This window comes from Bombina bombina, chromosome 1 (assembly GCF_027579735.1).
Source record: "Bombina bombina isolate aBomBom1 chromosome 1, aBomBom1.pri, whole genome shotgun sequence".
In the NCBI taxonomy this organism is placed as follows: domain Eukaryota; kingdom Metazoa; phylum Chordata; class Amphibia; order Anura; family Bombinatoridae; genus Bombina; species Bombina bombina.
The window spans coordinates 231971295-231988603 of record NC_069499.1 but is presented as its reverse complement, the minus strand read 5'-3'; the positions used below and the strand labels follow the sequence as shown (position 1 = coordinate 231988603).

The 17309-nt window shown below is 41.9% G+C and overlaps 2 protein-coding genes across 3 annotated transcripts in view; one reads left to right on the top strand and one right to left on the bottom strand.

Annotated features, from left to right (window-relative positions):
* Positions 1-16040, bottom strand: part of OIP5 (Opa interacting protein 5) — a 17262-nt gene extending 1222 nt beyond the window's left edge. Inside the window, exons 1-4 of the mRNA XM_053697871.1 lie at positions 15852-16040; positions 12448-12514; positions 8787-8909; positions 7399-7480 (exon numbers count right to left, since the gene is read on the bottom strand). Of these exons, the coding sequence (XP_053553846.1) occupies positions 7399-7480; positions 8787-8909; positions 12448-12514; positions 15852-16005 (426 nt within the window). The 5' untranslated portion in view covers positions 16006-16040. The remainder of the gene's footprint in view (positions 1-7398; positions 7481-8786; positions 8910-12447; positions 12515-15851) is intronic.
* Positions 16041-16463: 423 nt separating this feature from the next.
* NUSAP1 (nucleolar and spindle associated protein 1) overlaps positions 16464-17309 on the top strand; it is a 45485-nt gene continuing 44639 nt past the window's right edge. For both annotated transcript variants that reach the window (XM_053697870.1, XM_053697869.1), the window contains exon 1: positions 16464-16667. In XM_053697870.1, coding sequence (XP_053553845.1) covers positions 16575-16667 — 93 coding nt within the window. In that variant the 5' untranslated portion in view covers positions 16464-16574. The remainder of the gene's footprint in view (positions 16668-17309) is intronic.

The window sequence follows — 17309 nt, the reverse complement described above, 5'->3', positions numbered from 1 at the left end:
AAAAGTGCATTAATATAACCGTGTTGATTATGCAAAACTGGGGAATGGGTAATAAAGGGATTATCTATCTTTTTAAACAAAAATTCTGGAGTAGACTGTCCCTTTAAGGGAATACAAGAGTGCAGTCTACCCCAGTCGGCACATGTGCAAACAGAGTGTGCAATATGTGAATTAGTTTGTGAACAGTTAAACAGGGGTTCTTTTGTTCTTGGAGACAGGGAGATCAGTGAAAAGAACATAAAACATACTAATTTGACAAAATAAAGTTGCCGTTTTCATTGCAAAATTATATATGTAATATAAAAGTTTCATAATCATGTAATTTACAATGTGTTTAATGTCCCTTATATTTGTTATGTATTTGAAGATTAATTTCACTTTATTTAAATGGTCCTTTTAGTGCATACTGTTGGGAATATCACTCCTGGCCAGCTGGAGGCAGCAAAGAGCACCACAGTAAAACTTAAAGGGACATGAAACCCATATTTAGATAGGCTCAGTAGCTGCTGACTGGTTGCTGCACATAGATGCCTCGTGTGATTGGCTCACCCATATGCATTACTATTTCTTCAACAAAGCATATCTAAAGAATGAAGCAAATTAGAAAATAGAAGTAAATTGGAATGTTGTTTAAAATTGTATTCTCTATCTGAATCATGAAATAATTTTTTGGGGTTTAGTGTCCCTTTTAATTATCTCTTCCCTACCCACAACCCCCAGTGATTCAACCAAAGGAAAGAAAGGAAGAAACACAAGGTGCAGGTGTGTGTGTGTATATATATATATACATATACACATACATAAAAAAATCTATGAAAATTACAGGGCGAGCCGTAGACTCATCGTGTCAAGAAATACATTTATCAGGTAAGCATAAATTTTATTTTCTTTCTAATGACATGGTGAGTCTACGGATCATCATCAATTACTGTTGGGAATCAATACCCAAGCTAGAGGACACAGATAAGGGAGGCACAAGACAGGGAACCTAAACAGAAGGCACCACTGCTTGAAGAACCCGTTTCCCAAAAGAAGCCTCAGCCGAGGCAAAAGTATTGAATTTATAAAATTTGGAAAAGTGTGCAAAGATGACCAAGTTGCAGCTTTGCAAATCTGTTCCACAGAAGCTTCATTTTTGAAAGCCAAAGAAGAGACAGCTCTCGTGGAATGAGCTGTGATATTCTCAGGAGGTTGATGTCCAGCAGTCACACATGCCAAACGAATAACACTCTTTTGCCAAAAAAAAAGCGAAGTAGCTGTAGCCTTCTGACCCTTGCGCTTCCCAGAAAAACAAACAATGCAGACGACTGACAAACGTCTTTAGTCGCCTGAAGATAGAACTTTAGAGCTCGCACAACATCTAGATTATGCAACAAATGTTCCTTATGAGAAGGATTAGGACACAAAGGAGGAACGATTTCCTGATTAATATTTGACAGAAACCACTTTAGGCAGGAAACCAAACTTAGTACATAGAACCACCTTATCAGAATGAAAAACAAGATAAGGAGATTCGCACTGGCAGAGAGTTCAGAAACTTTTCAAACAGAAGAAATTGGGCTCTAGGATGTTTATGGGGAGATCCGATTCCTCCCGAGTCCATAGACCCTGAGCTATCGACGAGCCCCAGAATGCTCCCTAACCCAGCAGGCTGGCATCCGTGGTCACAATTACCCAGGAAGGTCTTCGAAAGCAAATCCCCTGGGAAAGGTGATCCTGAGACAACCACCACGGACGCAATTCTCTTGTCACCTGATCCAGATCTATTCGCGTAGACAGATCCGCATAGTCCCCGTTCCATTGCCTGAGCATGCATAACTGCAGAGGTCTGAGGTGGAACCGAGCAAACTGGAGTCTATTATGGTCCCCAAGAATACTACCCTTGTAGCTGGAAACCAAGGAACTTTTTCCCAGATTGACCTTCCAACCATGGGAGCGAACAAAAAACAACAAGATCTCCGTATGAGATTTTGCTTGTTTAAAAGACGGCGCCTGAACCAGAATGTCGTCCAGATATGGTGCCACTCCAACACCCCGCGACCTGAACCGCCAACAGAGCCCCCAGAACCTTTAAAAAAAAATCCAGGAGCTGTGGCAAGGCCAAATGGGAGAGCCACAAACTGGAAGTGTTTGTCCAGAAAGGCAAATCTAAAACTTGTGATGGTCCTTATGGATAGGAACATGCAGGTACGCATCCTTTAGATCTATGATTGTCATAAACTGACCCTCCTGAACCAAGGGAAGAATGGAACGTATAGTTTCCATCATGAAGGATGGTACTTGTGTAGAGAAAAGGGATACCAGGTCTCTCACACTCTTGTGCAATAATCTCTGTTGCACGGTGTGGAACAGGGAAAACCTCCAGGGAACGTCAAAGTATTTGTTCAGCTTACTGGACTTCTAAGGATTGGATACAAAAAAAGGAAGGATTTGCCAAACTAATAAAAAAGTATTCTCTATTATTGAAAAGGATAAAAAAACAATCCAATGGAGTGCTGAAACAGCATGCAGGACATACATACAAACAAAACTGTCGTAAGTACTAGACAGCTTACGCAGCCGTAGTCATAGCCTAATGGTGCCAAGAATAACGTGGGTATAAAACAACCAAGAAGGTTAGTAATTAGTTAACATTTACAACACCCCTTGTGGATGATGTCCTATAGTAGATCAAACAAACTCTACTCGTAATTAAGCCATTAAAGCCCAAATACATGAGAAACAGAACACAAAGAATCTGCATTTATATAGTGATATTAAATAAGAATACTACTCCGTATAGAACTAAAAACAGTGAGAAAACACTAGGTGTCTCATCAGATGGCACTAAATGCAAATAGGAAACAATGATACATCATAGTACTTAACCTTTTAACGCCGTTATGACAAAATAGAATGTCATAGCTAACGGCTGTCCTGAAGCCTACTGTGCTTCTCAGATTTGATCACGGTCTGGAAGGCATTCCTAGGGTTATAGGGACGCCCCCTAGACTCTATCCAAAAATTGAAACCTCACGATTTTCCGATGTAGACCCTTTAACCCCGTCAGGAAAGGGTTAATTATGCCAATAAAACACTTCATGACTAGTACATCTATACATATGCTATCCGTCTACCAAAAGGTAAATAGTATGTCTAGATGTCTCAACATTTCTAAGTATATTAACATTACTAGAAGATCTAAAAACAGTTATAATATAGGCATGGAAGCATATGAAGTCAAAGGAAGCATACATAAAATAAAAAGTAATTTGGCTATTGCCTCGTATATTATCTTAGAGGTGCTAACTTGGGAGAATTGACTGGTAACAAAGTGCTAAATAGGCTTGGGATATAGGATATCCATATATGCAGCTGAACGAACAGACCTAATTAACTATAGCGAAAATGAACAATCTATAATTAATTGAATAAGTCTTCATAAATGATGGAAATGCCATGTGTGCAAATAAAGGAAAAACTTGTAAATATTTAGGTCTCTAGGATAGCATAGATGGACGTCTATATTAGGCACAGAGAGACACCTGCACATGGCCTTGTTTATCCCTACCACATAGTATGTAATGTATGTTACTTTCTGTGTGAAAGATTAGTATTCCCTCCCACAGCCCATGGGATTTTCGCCCTAGGACCAGGTGTGCAGGTCTCTCGCTGTGCCTAATATAGATGTCCATCTACGCTATCCTAGAGACCTAAATCTTTAAAAGTTTTCCCTTTATTTGCACACGTGGCATTTCCATCATTTATGAAGACTTATTCAATTAATTCTAGATTATTTATGCTCCCATATGCTATAATTAATTAGGTCTGTTAGTTCAGCTGCATATATGGACATCTATATCCCAAGCCTATTTAGCACTTTATTATCTTAGGGGTGCCGACTTGGGAGAATTGACTGTTAACATACGAGGCAATAGTTGAATTACTTTTTATTTTATGTATGCTTCCATGCCTATATTATAACTCTGTTTTTAGATCTTCTAGTAATGTTAATATACTTAAAAGGTAAATAGTATATCTAGATGTCTCAACATTTCTGATAGACAGATAGCATATGTATATATGTACTAGTCATATGTATATATGTACTAATCATGAATTGTTTTATTGACATAAGTACTATGATGTATCATTGTTTCCTATCTGCATTTGTATTTAGGTGACATCTGATGGGACACCAAGTGTTTTCTCACTGTTTTTAGTTCTATACGGAGGAGTATTCTTATTTAATATCGCTATATAAATGCAGATTCTGTGTGTTCTGTTTCTCATGTATTTGGGCTTTAATGTGTTAATTACGAGTAGAGTTTACGTTTGATCCACTATAGGACATCATCCACAAGGGGCGTAGTAAATTTTAGGCTATGACTACGGCTGTGTAAGTCGAAACGCTTAAGCCGTATAGTGCTACGCCAGGTTTGTATGTATGTTCTGCATGCTGTTGCAGCACTCCATTGGATTGTTTTTTATTCTTTTCAATAATGAAAAAAAATATTTTTTTATTAATTTGGCGAATCCTTCCTTTTTTATATCCTGACCTGGACCAGCTGATTCGCCATACCCATACCCGCCTGCAGTGGAGACCGGAGCGGATCAACGCTATGCCGATTTGGGATTGGATAGGAGCAAATACACCGATAGGAGGAGCCAACACACGAGATCTACAGGGACGCCAGTCTCACAAAGGTTACCAGGGACACTCAGAGAAGCAGACAACACTGCTCGTTACGACAGAAGTTGGGTAAGAGGGCGAAGAGCTAGTGGCTCTCCCATTTACGGCACAATCCTTGTACAGTTCTATATGACTGCCATTTGTTTATTATGTGACTTATCTATGAACATAAAGCTACTCAGAGTTATAGCTTCTGGGTTATTTTTTTAAGTCTTCTTAGGATTGACCACGACCGTCATGTCAGCGTCATCCAAGGTAGCCAAAACCTCCTTAAGAAGCATACAGAGGTGTTCTAGCTTAAATCTGAAGGATACCACTTCAGCATCAGGGGATGGACTTGTACTATCTGAATCTGAGATCTCACCCTCAGACGCTACCGAAGTATCTTCGTCCTCAGACAGACGAAATTCCCTGGGTAGCTACAACCAGATCAGAAATCTTATTTACCGATTCCTTAAGTTTCCTTTTACGCCCCTTTTGTAACATGGGAAAAGTAGATAATGCGTCAGATACCGCAGAGGATACCTGAGTAGCAATATCCTGCAAAGAAAATCCTGTCGGATTGTGAGAGGAAACACAGGCACTGCCTGTGGAGACTGAACAAATTGGGATGCCTGAGGAGAAAGACACCTGGACAGTATCCCACTTAGCTAATGGTGGCTCAAAATAAAATAAAATCTCTATAAAACGTAACGTTCTCTATACAAGAGGAACAAAAAGGAACTGGAGGTTTCACCTGAGAATCATAACAAAGTTGACATGTAAGACTAAGTCATCTTGGTCCATTTTAATAAAAGTGACAAGTGAAAAATAAAACTTTTTTTTCCACTTACAGAATTTTTTTTTTTACTGCGCCTTTAAATATTCTAGACTTTTAGTTAACAGAAATTAGCCCTCAATTTATTCCCCAGGCACCAAAACACCTCAGCAGTCTTTTACTGAGGTGCCTACCTGGCCAGTAGTATGAAGAGATATAGCCAACAATCCGATCCGGACTCACAATGGCAGCACTGACAACGGAGCTGACAACTGCGTCACTCAACAGTCGACATGAGCCCTGGAAAGCATGCAAATGGCAATACCCGCCTCCTAACAGGGATTCTCCCCCTTTTAGTAACGAGCGGATCCGTCGGCATAACGGAGCCGATTCTCACACTAATTTCCTCTAATTGTATTAAAAACACAGCCCGGATCCTAACTGGAGCTTGCACTTACTGAGCCACCAAAAATAAAGTTTCTCCCCAGCACAGTCCACAGTGCCCTGTCAAACTGTCTGATATGAACCCTTTCACCACAGGGTAAAATTAAACGTCCCTTCTTTTTCATAAGCAACATTTAGCTGCAGAAGTGCCAATATTCTCCCTCTTTCAAGAAAATAAATATGACACATCATAAAGGGACACTAAACCCAATTTTTTTCTTTTGTGATTCAGAGCATGCAATTTTAAGCAACTTTCTAATTTACTCCCATTATCAAATTTTCTTCATTCTCTTGGTATCTTTATTTGAAATGCAAGTTTAGATGCCTGCCCATTTTTGGTGAACAACCTGGGTTGTTAATACCGATTGGCAGATAAATCCACTCACCAATAAACAAGCTCTGTCCATATGTCTTTTTCAAATAAAGATAGCAAGAGAACGAAGAAAAATTAATAGGAGTAAAATTAGAAAGTTGCATGCTCTATCTGAATCATGAAAGAAAAAAATTGGGTTCAGTGTCATAATCTGAGTAAGCTTACTCCGGCTTTCTGAATAGGGTAGCAAATTCTTGAGAAAGTGCAGTGAGGATTGTACCTCAAAAGTTCCCAAGTGCTCAAAAGCCACCACTGCCCTACTGAAGAAACTGACGTGTACTACGGCTAGACCCCAGAAAAGATCAGAGCAAACTTACACTGCTTTAAAATAATAAAATCTTGAAGATAGCTTCTTGCCAGACACCTAACCTTCACCACCTCCTTGCACTGCAGACAAAGAATGACAGGGGGTTGTGGGTAGGGAAGAGATACTTAAAGGGCCAGTAAACATAGAAAATAATGTTATATAATTCTGCACATAGTGCAGAATTATATAACATATTAGGGCTAGCTTTATGTAATCTAATATTCCCTGTGAACTTTTATTAAAAAATAGTGTTTTCCAGACCTGCTCTCTGTGCTCTACTGAGCGGGTCTGTTATTTACACTGCGCGCATCTGGCCAGCTGTCTAGTCAAAGCCTGGCCCGACCGCGCCATTACACTCAGTGCAACTCGCTCCCACTGTCAGACAGAGCAGGAGCGAGCTGCACTGAGTGTAATGGCGCAGTCGGGCCAGGCTTTGACTAGACAGCTGGCCAGTGTAAAAAAACAAACCCGCTCAGTAGAGGACAGAGAGCGGGTCTGGAAAACACTTTTTTAAAAAAAGTTGACAGGGAATATTAGATCACATAAAGCTAGCACTAATATAAGGTTATATAATTCTGCACTATGTGCAGAATTATATAACATTTTCTATGTTTACTGGCCCTTTAACAGTTTTACTGTTGTGCTCTTTGCCTCTTCCTGCAGGCCAGGAGTGATATTCCCAACAGTAATTGATGATGATCCGTGGACTCACCGTGTAATTAGAAAGAAATACCAAGATGTTTGATAGAGCTAGAAAAAGTTGAAAGCAATCCATTTCTCCAAATACTGTAACAGAATCAGAATTTATACTTTTGTTAATTTCAAGTATAGAGTGGTCACGTTACTTGTTTTATGTGTCCTTGCAGGCTTGAGAGCTCAAACCGTAATTCATGTCCTGATGTCATCATTTTCGATTTTAAAAGATAGCTAAAAAAGGGGGGAGAAAAAGTTACAATTTAAATTTACTTGCATTTATTGCAATTACATTACTGGCTTGATTATGTTTTTAACTCCATGTCGGCAATCTCCTCAGACCTAGCCATATTTTTTATTAACGTGAATCTGTGGGTATCTGAATTCAACACTGATACAGTACCATTAACAGACCGGACAAATTACAAGGAACAAAACCTGTTTTGAAATGCACAGCAGTGCATTTAATCTACAGTTAAAATTACTTAAAGGGACAGTCAACTCAAAAAAGGTTATTGTTTAAAAAGATAGATAATCCCTTTATTACCCAATTCCTCGGTTTTGCACAGCTAACATGGTTTACCTCTGTGATTACCTTGTGTCTAAGCCTCTTCTGACAGGCCCCTGATCACATGACTTATCTATTGACTTGCATTAAAGCCAATTAGTTCTGTGTTGTGCACAACCCATGGGGCGTGAGCACAATGTTATCTATATGGCTAACATGAACTAGTACTCCCCTGTTGTGAAAAGCTAATATGAGATGTGATAAGAGGCTGTCTTTAGTGGGTTAGAAACAGGCAGAAATGTAGAGGTTTAAAGGTTATAAAGCATATTAATATAACTATGTTGGTTGGGCAAAGCTGGGGAATAGGTAGTAAAGGCATTATATATCTTTAAACAACAATTTTTGTGTTGACAGTCCCTTTAATACAATTGTGATTTGTCAGTGCTACAATAACTTTCAGGGGACACAAGTCCTGATATAGTTTTAGCATTTCAAGTACAGATTTAGCTTCTGAACCTTAATTCTAGGTATGGGCATTCCCCACCTTTGTTAGCTGTTGAATGCAGAAATAGGTGGCCGATTGCGGACTTAAGCTATTTTCAGTGCTGGATTGATTCTTGTGAAAGATCATCACACTAAGATCTGGATTTGCACGAGCGGCTGCCTACTTCCAAATTCGGAAGCTAACGAAGATGTCAAATGCTCACGCCCACTTAAGTCCTCTCTTGAAGCACCCCTACATTTGTGAGCTGCAGAGAAACAGAAATGCTTGCTTTAGTTCTCAACCACATTTTAAAGGTGATCTTATTCCAAACTATTAGGAATTCTGAGACTAGTGTCAGAACTATTGGAGTTTTCCTTAACAGCGAGTAATCATTAGCAGGAAGTTAACGAGAAGGCTGTAAGAGATCCAATTTCAATTTAAAAAGCTTTCACATTAGTTTATAGGCAAAAACTTTTTATAGATGCGTGACAGATTTTGAGGGTATTATGTCCCAGTAGTGAACAGCATTAAGGGACACTGTTCCTTACCAAGAAACACTGTCTTTGAAGATGCAGAACAAGCCCCGAAGGTAAGCGTAGGTCCGAAATGCAGAATACATGTTGAAACCAATGCTGCTCCCACATGTACGGCACTGCAGTGGATGATAGGCACTGGAAAGAGATTTTTCCTTAGCATGACATTTTTATATTTTGTCAAAAAAAAAAAAAAAAGGGAAATATATGCATTTAAATACCAAGGAACACTGAAATTATGAAAGTGACAGCAAAGTCAAAATTAGGTTTTATGATCCTAGTGGAACATGCCATATATCCATACAATACAAAATATGTGGATTTGTGTACATTGTTCCGTAACGAATCAGGAAGAAGGCTGCCGCAAGCGGCTCTTTTTGGAGCTGCAATTATTATTGGGAAAGTGCAAATCTAGATTTTAGTGTATTGCACTTTCACAAGCATAAATGTGGCTCCGAAAACAGCTAAAACGCCACATGTGCCGCCTTTTTCCGCATTCGAATCATGTATGCTTGTATGTGTATGAGGTCCCTGCTGTAATTCCAGTGCCTGGCTTTTTAGGTTTACAAAAAGGCTTTGGCCTGCTGTTACTTGAAGAAGAAACTTTTTTCAGTAAAAATAAAATATATTTTGAAGTTAATAACTATATAAAGTGTTTTATTTTTAATACAAGTGTATAACTCAGAACATTTTCCTCAGAATATTTAAAATTGTAATATGTTGTTATACACTTGCATTAAAAAGGGTTAGTAAGGATTTTATGGGACTAGAAGCACTTGGGCATGTGTATGCGACTACAAGAGGTGCTTGTTGTCTAATCTTTCGACATCCCTCAGTGGGAATGGCACTGAAAACGCATCAGGAATGCTACTTTTAAGTTACTAAACCTGTTAATCCTTTGTGCAAATATGGTCACACAGTACTTTGCCCAGCTTACTGTAGTACCTACGTCAAACACTGTGGCGCATGCTGTGGTCCCTGCTGTCAGCTTAGACAGAGATTAAAGCTGGGGGGGGCAGAGAGCATCTGATTGTGCTCCCTTACAATATGTAACCAAATCACTGGATCCTTACATAGTGACCCTGTCTGTGTCACTCTCTGTAACAATCGTACATTGGTGTTGAGTTGGGGCTGGGTTCCTTACAACAGAAGCATTAGGCAGGGGAGAGGGAGGGATGAGGCCCTACACTGTGGAACAATATAGGCTGGAGGGGGACCCTACACTACAGAAAAAAGGAAATGAACTAAAAAAAAAACACTAATTTGTTACTAGCAGACTGACTGCCAAGAACAAATATGGCGGTGAGGAGAGGGAGGGTTAGAGAGCTGTTTGAGGGGGGAAATCTACACCACAATAATATAAAAATGTATAAACAAAAGTCCTAAAAACTGCATATTGGCAGACTGTCTGCAAGTACCTAAGATGGTGGTGACCATCCCTACACTAGAGCAAATATTAAACTTGTAAGTTAACGGATTATCCCCTTCACTGAATTTTTGAACTGTTGCTCAGCTGCAACTAGCGGCCTCCCAGTTGCCAAAAAAAAAAAATTGCAAAGCCATGCATGTCTGCTATTTCTGAATAAAAGTGATACTCAGAAGCTTTTACAACCATTTCCCTTATGACTGCAGTTGTGTGTAAATAATTTCAGTGAGAAACCCAAACTTAGTGATAGTTAATAAATTTTTTATATGATCGGATTTGGCAGCCAAATAGTGGCATTAAATATAGCAAAATTGGGGGGGGGGTGGTGCTTGCATCAGAGCTGAACGGTCGCACATTACTATAGCTCTGTCTGGCTATATCTTACAGTTACCTCTATATTTGACCGTTCAGTTAAATGTACATTAGATAATTTGGATGTCTGCTTGTTCATAGAACAGGAGTATACAACATAGCAAGTAGGAGACGGTGCTGAAAGAGGAAATATATAACGCTATATGGAGCCTTACACTGCATCTGCTGAGGAGCGGCCATCTTTCAGCCCACGTGTGGACATCATGCTAGCGCTATCTAACTGTGAGAGTAAACTGTTGGGCGTCCTACATACCCTGTTTCTGGGATTGAAACAGGACCTTATTTTGGCGTGTGCCATGCAAGCTGCTGATCCCGAGATTGAGACTGGACTGCGTATGACACAGAAGCTGACTCTGGAGACAGCTGGATTTGATAGAACCCGGGTAGATACGGGGGAGAGACGCCTGTACAGCCTATTCTCATACTTGGCGATGGGACAACGCTATCACACAAAATTTATCAGCAAGATAACCTGCAAGCCTTAGAACACTGCCAATCCCTGGTCAATCTTCCTATAGCAGAAAAAAAAAAAAAAAGATTGCTCAGTCAGGTGTTATTTCCCTGTCGGATGTTTATGGAGCAGTGAAGCACTGGACAGACCAATGATTTGATGACGGGACCGCACCACCGGATACCAAATGTCACTGCTTGCTTATGATTGATAATAACATTGAGCCCTGGAGCGACATGACAGTACCGGAGAACTACACCCCGTTCCTGGGAAGTCATCTTGCTATCATTCGAACCACCGTTACTGACCCTAGGATTAGCTTGACATCCCCATTAGGTGCAAAGGATATATTACCGGATGAGCAACGAGTCATATACAGGCCCTGGTGCAGGGAAGTGTTTTTCGGGAGAGCTGGATGGTCTGTCTATAAAGGTGGGATAGGCTGAGCTGTTTGACCAGAGTGCATTATTAGCAGCTCCATATGCTACGAGCTGCCACGTACTATACTCTTGCCGACTGAAGGAACTTATACCATGGTTCTCTGAGATGTTTGCAACTCTTTTGACATATGCTGAATAATTAATATTAAGTTCGAGACACTGCGCTAAATCAAAGTCTACTCTATGGAGAGGACGTAACTGTGGTTAGGGCTAACTGACTAGGTTTTTCTTTGCCGTCATGTTTAGACGGCCTAACATGTATTTGACACATTATGATGGGATTATGTTGAGGGGATTGGCCATGGATGTTCTCTGCCAGCGGACAGTGCATCCAAATTTATTTCCAGTTATACTCACGTGAGATTGTGTGTTTAAATAGTTAGGACCTACCATACCATAATCAAGTGTTTTAGGGGAGGTACTACCATATTCCTATGTTACTATCAGTGTCTACCTAACTTTCTTATAACAAGAACTAGTGTTGGGCCTCATCTGGGTGTAACTCTCACACATCCCACGCCATATATGTTACTTAGCAGCCATTTGACACTGAGCTCCCTATGTTGCTCTACTATTATAACACCATGTTGAGAGTCCCTGCAGATTCAAGCTCTCCTATTCTTTGGCCAACTTCTATGTTTCTAAACGGAGTTTTTCCAAAATATCAGTGAAAAAGCTACATATGGCCCTGTGTTCTGGGTTCACTTTATATATACACATCTATGCTCCAGTTATGCAGTTGTTATTTATTATTTGGACTCTATCTTGCGATGGTTATTTGCTATTCCTTGTTTTAATGGACATACCACATTACCAATTAAAGGTATCACACTTTAAACAAAAAACAAACAAAAAATATAGCAAAATGGGCCTAGATCAATACCTTGGGTTGTGTTAACATAGTGATGATGATAAAAAAAATTTTAAAAAAGCTAAACGTTTTCCAGTTCTTTGGACAAGTTTTTCTAATACACTTGAAAAACATACCACCCTTTCAGTACACCATCCTTTCCAAAGAGTAAAGATTCTCCTACATTCACATCATCTGTAACTCCTGGGGAAAGGAAGAAAAAATATTAAAAATTAGTGTTAAATAGGACCATAGGTCTCTCTAACCTGTTTATCGGATGATCAATAATGATTCCGACATCTTGCTAATAAAGTACTGCTCTGTAGAAATATTAAAAAAAAAAAAAAAATGGTCAAGATGTTTTACTGAAAAAACAGGACCAATACATACGACTGATGCAATGTTGGGGCTTAACTTCAAATGATAAATGCTTACACTAGACTTGCCATTGTTATGACTTGCACCAAGGTGGCTAATAAAGGCATTTGTGCTATTTTAGTGTCTTATTTGAAGAACCCATAATCAGACATACAGGATACCACCTAGTTTTCATTCAGTCACTACTGAATTGATACTTTTTTACAATTAGTAAACTAGAAAAGAAAAAAAAATCCTAATTGCAAGCACATGCTGTACTCAAATTTGTAGAGCTGTATGGCCAGGTAATACACGAGGGGTAGAAGGGTGGCCTTCTATATACTGATCTCATAAATTTGAAGGATTTATCAGCACTTGCTAGAATGATTACGAAGAAATCAGTTATGGAGACGTGACATACCTTTTTCTGTGAAAACCTTATTGCTACTTTAGATTAACTATTTAGAATAGGGCATTATCCTTAAAATGAGCCATACAGTATATTTTTATACAAGTATCAGAAAGTAAATTACAGCAGTGCAAAATGTCTGTTAAAATAAAATTGTTAACTTGAAAACTTTATAACAATTTGCATTATTTTCATTGCAGGGTGACAGCCTTTGAAAAAGTATCACATGTATTTATCTTCTTTACTGTTGTCAAATAGGAGCAGATATAAATAAGCTCCTACACTGATTAAAGTGATGGTAAATCCTAGCGTTTGGGAAACGCTAGGATTTACAATCGTAACAAATAAAGGGGACTTTCATTCATGAAGTATAAAATACTTCATTCTGAAAGCCCCTTTATTTGTTAACAGCGTTTGCTGCGCTGAGCTGCTAAAGGCAGCCCACGGCAGAACGCTATTTGGCTGAGAGGTGACGTTTCCACCTCTTAACCAATAGCAGTGCGGGAAATACAGCTTGGCGCCACAAAACCTGGCGCCAAGCTGTATTTCCCGCACGGCTATTGGCTAAGAGGTGGAAACGTCACCTCTCAGCCAAATAGCGTTCTGCCGTGGGCTGCCTTTAGCAGCTCAGCACAGCAAACGCTGCTAACAAATAAAGGGGCTTTCAGAATGAAGTATTTTATACTTCATGAATGAAAGTCCCCTTTATTTGTTACGATTGTAAATCCTAGCGTTTCCCAAACGCTAGGATTTACCATCACTTTAAGCAATTGCTACGCAACATGCAGGAAGGTGGGAGTTTTGAATTCCAGTTTTCAGATTGAAATTACAGAAAGAGATATTTAAAGGGACATGAAAGTCAAAATCTAAATAGCATGAATTAGAAACGGCATTTAAATGCATATTAAACCCAATTTCTTTCCTAAGATATGATGAGTCCACGGAATCATCAATTACTGTTGGGAATATCACTCCTGGCCAGCAGAAGGCGGCAAAGAGCACCACAGCAAAGCTGTTATATGTCACTTCCCTTCCCACAATCCCCAGTCATTCTCTTTGCTTTCGTACATGGAGGTGAAATTTTGGTTGCCTTCTGTTTAGGTTGCCTGTCTTGTTCCTCCATAATCATCTGTGTCCTCTAGCTTGGGCATTGGTTCCCAACAGTAATTGATGATTCCGTGGACTCACCTTATCTTAGGAAAGGAAACAAAAATTTATGCTTAGCTGATAAGTTTATTTCCGGATACGGTGAGTCCACGGCCCACCCTTTATTTCTCGGCAGCACTCCCTCAGGCAGGCTACAACGCCGAGACTCTCGGCAGCACTCCCTCAGGCGGGCTACAACGCGAGAGCACTCCCTCAGGCGGGCTACAACGCCGCAGCACTCCCTCAGGCGGGCTACAACGCCGCAGCACTCCCTCAGGCGGGCTACAACGCCGCAGCACTCCCTCAGGCGGGCTACAACGCCGCAGCACTCCCTCAGGCGGGCTACAACGCCGCAGCACTCCCTCAGGCGGGCTACAACGCCGCAGCACTCCCTCAGGCGGGCTACAACGCCGCAGCACTCCCTCAGGCGGGCTACAACGCCGCAGCACTCCCTCAGGCGGGCTACAACGCCGCAGCACTCCCTCAGGCGGGCTACAACGCCGCAGCACTCCCTCAGGCAGGCTACAACGCCGAGACTCTCGGCAGCACTCCCTCAGGCGGGCTACAACGCCGAGACTCTCGGCAGCACTCCCTCAGGCGGGCTACAACGCCGAGACTCTCGGCAGCACTCCCTCAGGCGGGCTACAACGCCGAGACTCTCGGCAGCACTCCCTCAGGCGGGCTACAACGCCGAGACTCTCGGCAGCACTCCCTCAGGCGGGCTACAACGCCGAGACTCTCGGCAGCACTCCCTCAGGCGGGCTACAACGCCGAGACTCTCGGCAGCACTCCCTCAGGCGGGCTACAACGCCGAGACTCTCGGCAGCACTCCCCCAGGCGGGCTACAACGCCGAGACTCTCGGCAGCACTCCCTCAGGCGGGCTACAACGCCGAGACTCTCGGCAGCACTCCCTCAGGCGGGCTACAACGCCGAGGCTCTCGGCAGCACTCACTCAGGCGGGCTAGAACGCCAAGGCTCTGAGCAACACTCAGGCGGGCTACAACGCCAAGGCTCTCGGCAGCACTCACTCAGGCAGGCTAGAACGCCAAGGCTCTAGGCAGCACTCACTCAGGCAGGCTAGAACGCCAAGGCTCTAGGCAGCACTCACTCAGGCAGGCTAGAACGCCAAGGCTCTAGGCAGCACTCACTCAGGCAGGCTAGAACGCCAAGGCTCTAGGCAGCACTCACTCAGGCAGGCTAGAACGCCAAGGCTCTCGGCAGCACTCACTCAGGCAGGCTAGAACGCCAAGGCTCTCGGCAGCACTCACTCAGGCAGGCTAGAACGCCAAGGCTCTAGGCAGCACTCACTCAGGCAGGCTAGAACGCCAAGGCTCTCGGCAGCACTCACTCAGGCAGGCTAGAACGCCAAGGCTCTCGGCAGCACTCACTCAGGCAGGCTAGAACGCCAAGGCTCTCGGCAGCACTCACTCAGGCAGGCTAGAACGCCAAGGCTCTCGGCAGCACTCACTCAGGCAGGCTAGAACGCCAAGGCTCTCGGCAGCACTCACTCAGGCGGGCTAGAACGCCAAGGCTCTCGGCAGCACTCCCTCAGGCGGGCTAGAACGCCAAGGCTCTCGGCAGCACTCACTCAGGCAGGCTAGAACGCCAAGGCTCTCGGCAGCACTCACTCAGGCAGGCTAGAACGCCAAGACTCTGCTCTTCCGTGCACACGCTGAGGGAATCTCCTAGCACCGAGTAACAGTTTCTGCACATGAATACCGCGCAGTCCTCAGGCCGCAGACACCCGTGCTGCTCAGGCACTGGCAAGTTTGCTTTATCCATAGCTCTGCTCAGCAATCGTAAATACAGCCAGAGAAACCAACCATAATTGCCGCCTTACCGCTTGCTTTTATACCAACCCCGCCTATCGCTCTGATTGGTTAGACACGGTTATAGAAAAGAAAACATTTGCCAAATAATAACAGCAATAATAAAATGTAAAGAGACGTTTATTTCATCCAAACATATAAATTCTGGTTTAGTCAATATCTTATAAGTAACAAACAATAACTGCAAGCAGAGACCCGTAAACCTCTATGCTGTGTTTACTCAGGGTCATAAATATTCATACACTCGATAAAAGATGTCAGCATTATCATATCCAATCAGAGCGCAGAAAAAATGACGTATCCGTGGTAATTTCTGTTTACTAAACTAAATCATAAACTGCTGATTGGTTGTAGTTATGCCAGTTAGCCAATAGGATGATTTTGACTCTTCGTTTGAATTGTGGCCGTTGATTGACCATGTATTGTGCGCGCACAAGCACATTCAAACGCAAGTAGTTTCAGTAGTTGGTAGCAGCGGTTATTGATACGACATATTGGTACAGACTGATTTAGTGATTAACGATGGAAGCGGTATCCATACAGCAATTAGAGACCTTGAAATACTCCGAGCTGCAGAAGTTAGCGAAGAAAGTGGGCCTCAAAGCTAATCTCAAGGTGAGAAAGGCAAATCTGGATGGGGTAATGGACAACGGACTGAGAAAGGCTACTGTGTGAGATGTAGGTAATGACAGGACCTATGCGATGGACAGCATCACACGTCAGACCCTGTGGGAGGGAGGTAATGATAGGACAGGATCTGTGAGATGGACATATATGACAGGGCAGAAGCTATTTACAGGAGAGTTGGTATAAGATGGATGGTCTGAAAGTTGGAGGGATCTCCAGCATAGTGGGATAATACTGTTTCTGATTTGGAAAACAAATGCATGAAATTCTTAGCGTTTAACCCTGAAATGTTGTTTTTTTTCTCTTAAAGGGACATTAACTTTTTAAGATACTGTACTTTTTAAATTTATTTAAAGTATCTTTCTTTGTATCTTCTCTTGAAAAACATACATAGATTGGCTCTGCATCAACAGTAATACACTACTGGGTGCTAGCTGCTGCACACATATGTCTCTTACTGTTGGGTCACCAGACATGTTCAGATAGATTGCAGTAGTGCATTGCTGCTCTGGAACGGATTTTAACTATGTATTTAACTCCTGGGCAGGATATGTTAGCAACAATGCAATAATAATCTAAACACATCAGAGCATTTTCATGTTGCACTTTTATGTCGCTTTAAAGGGCTAT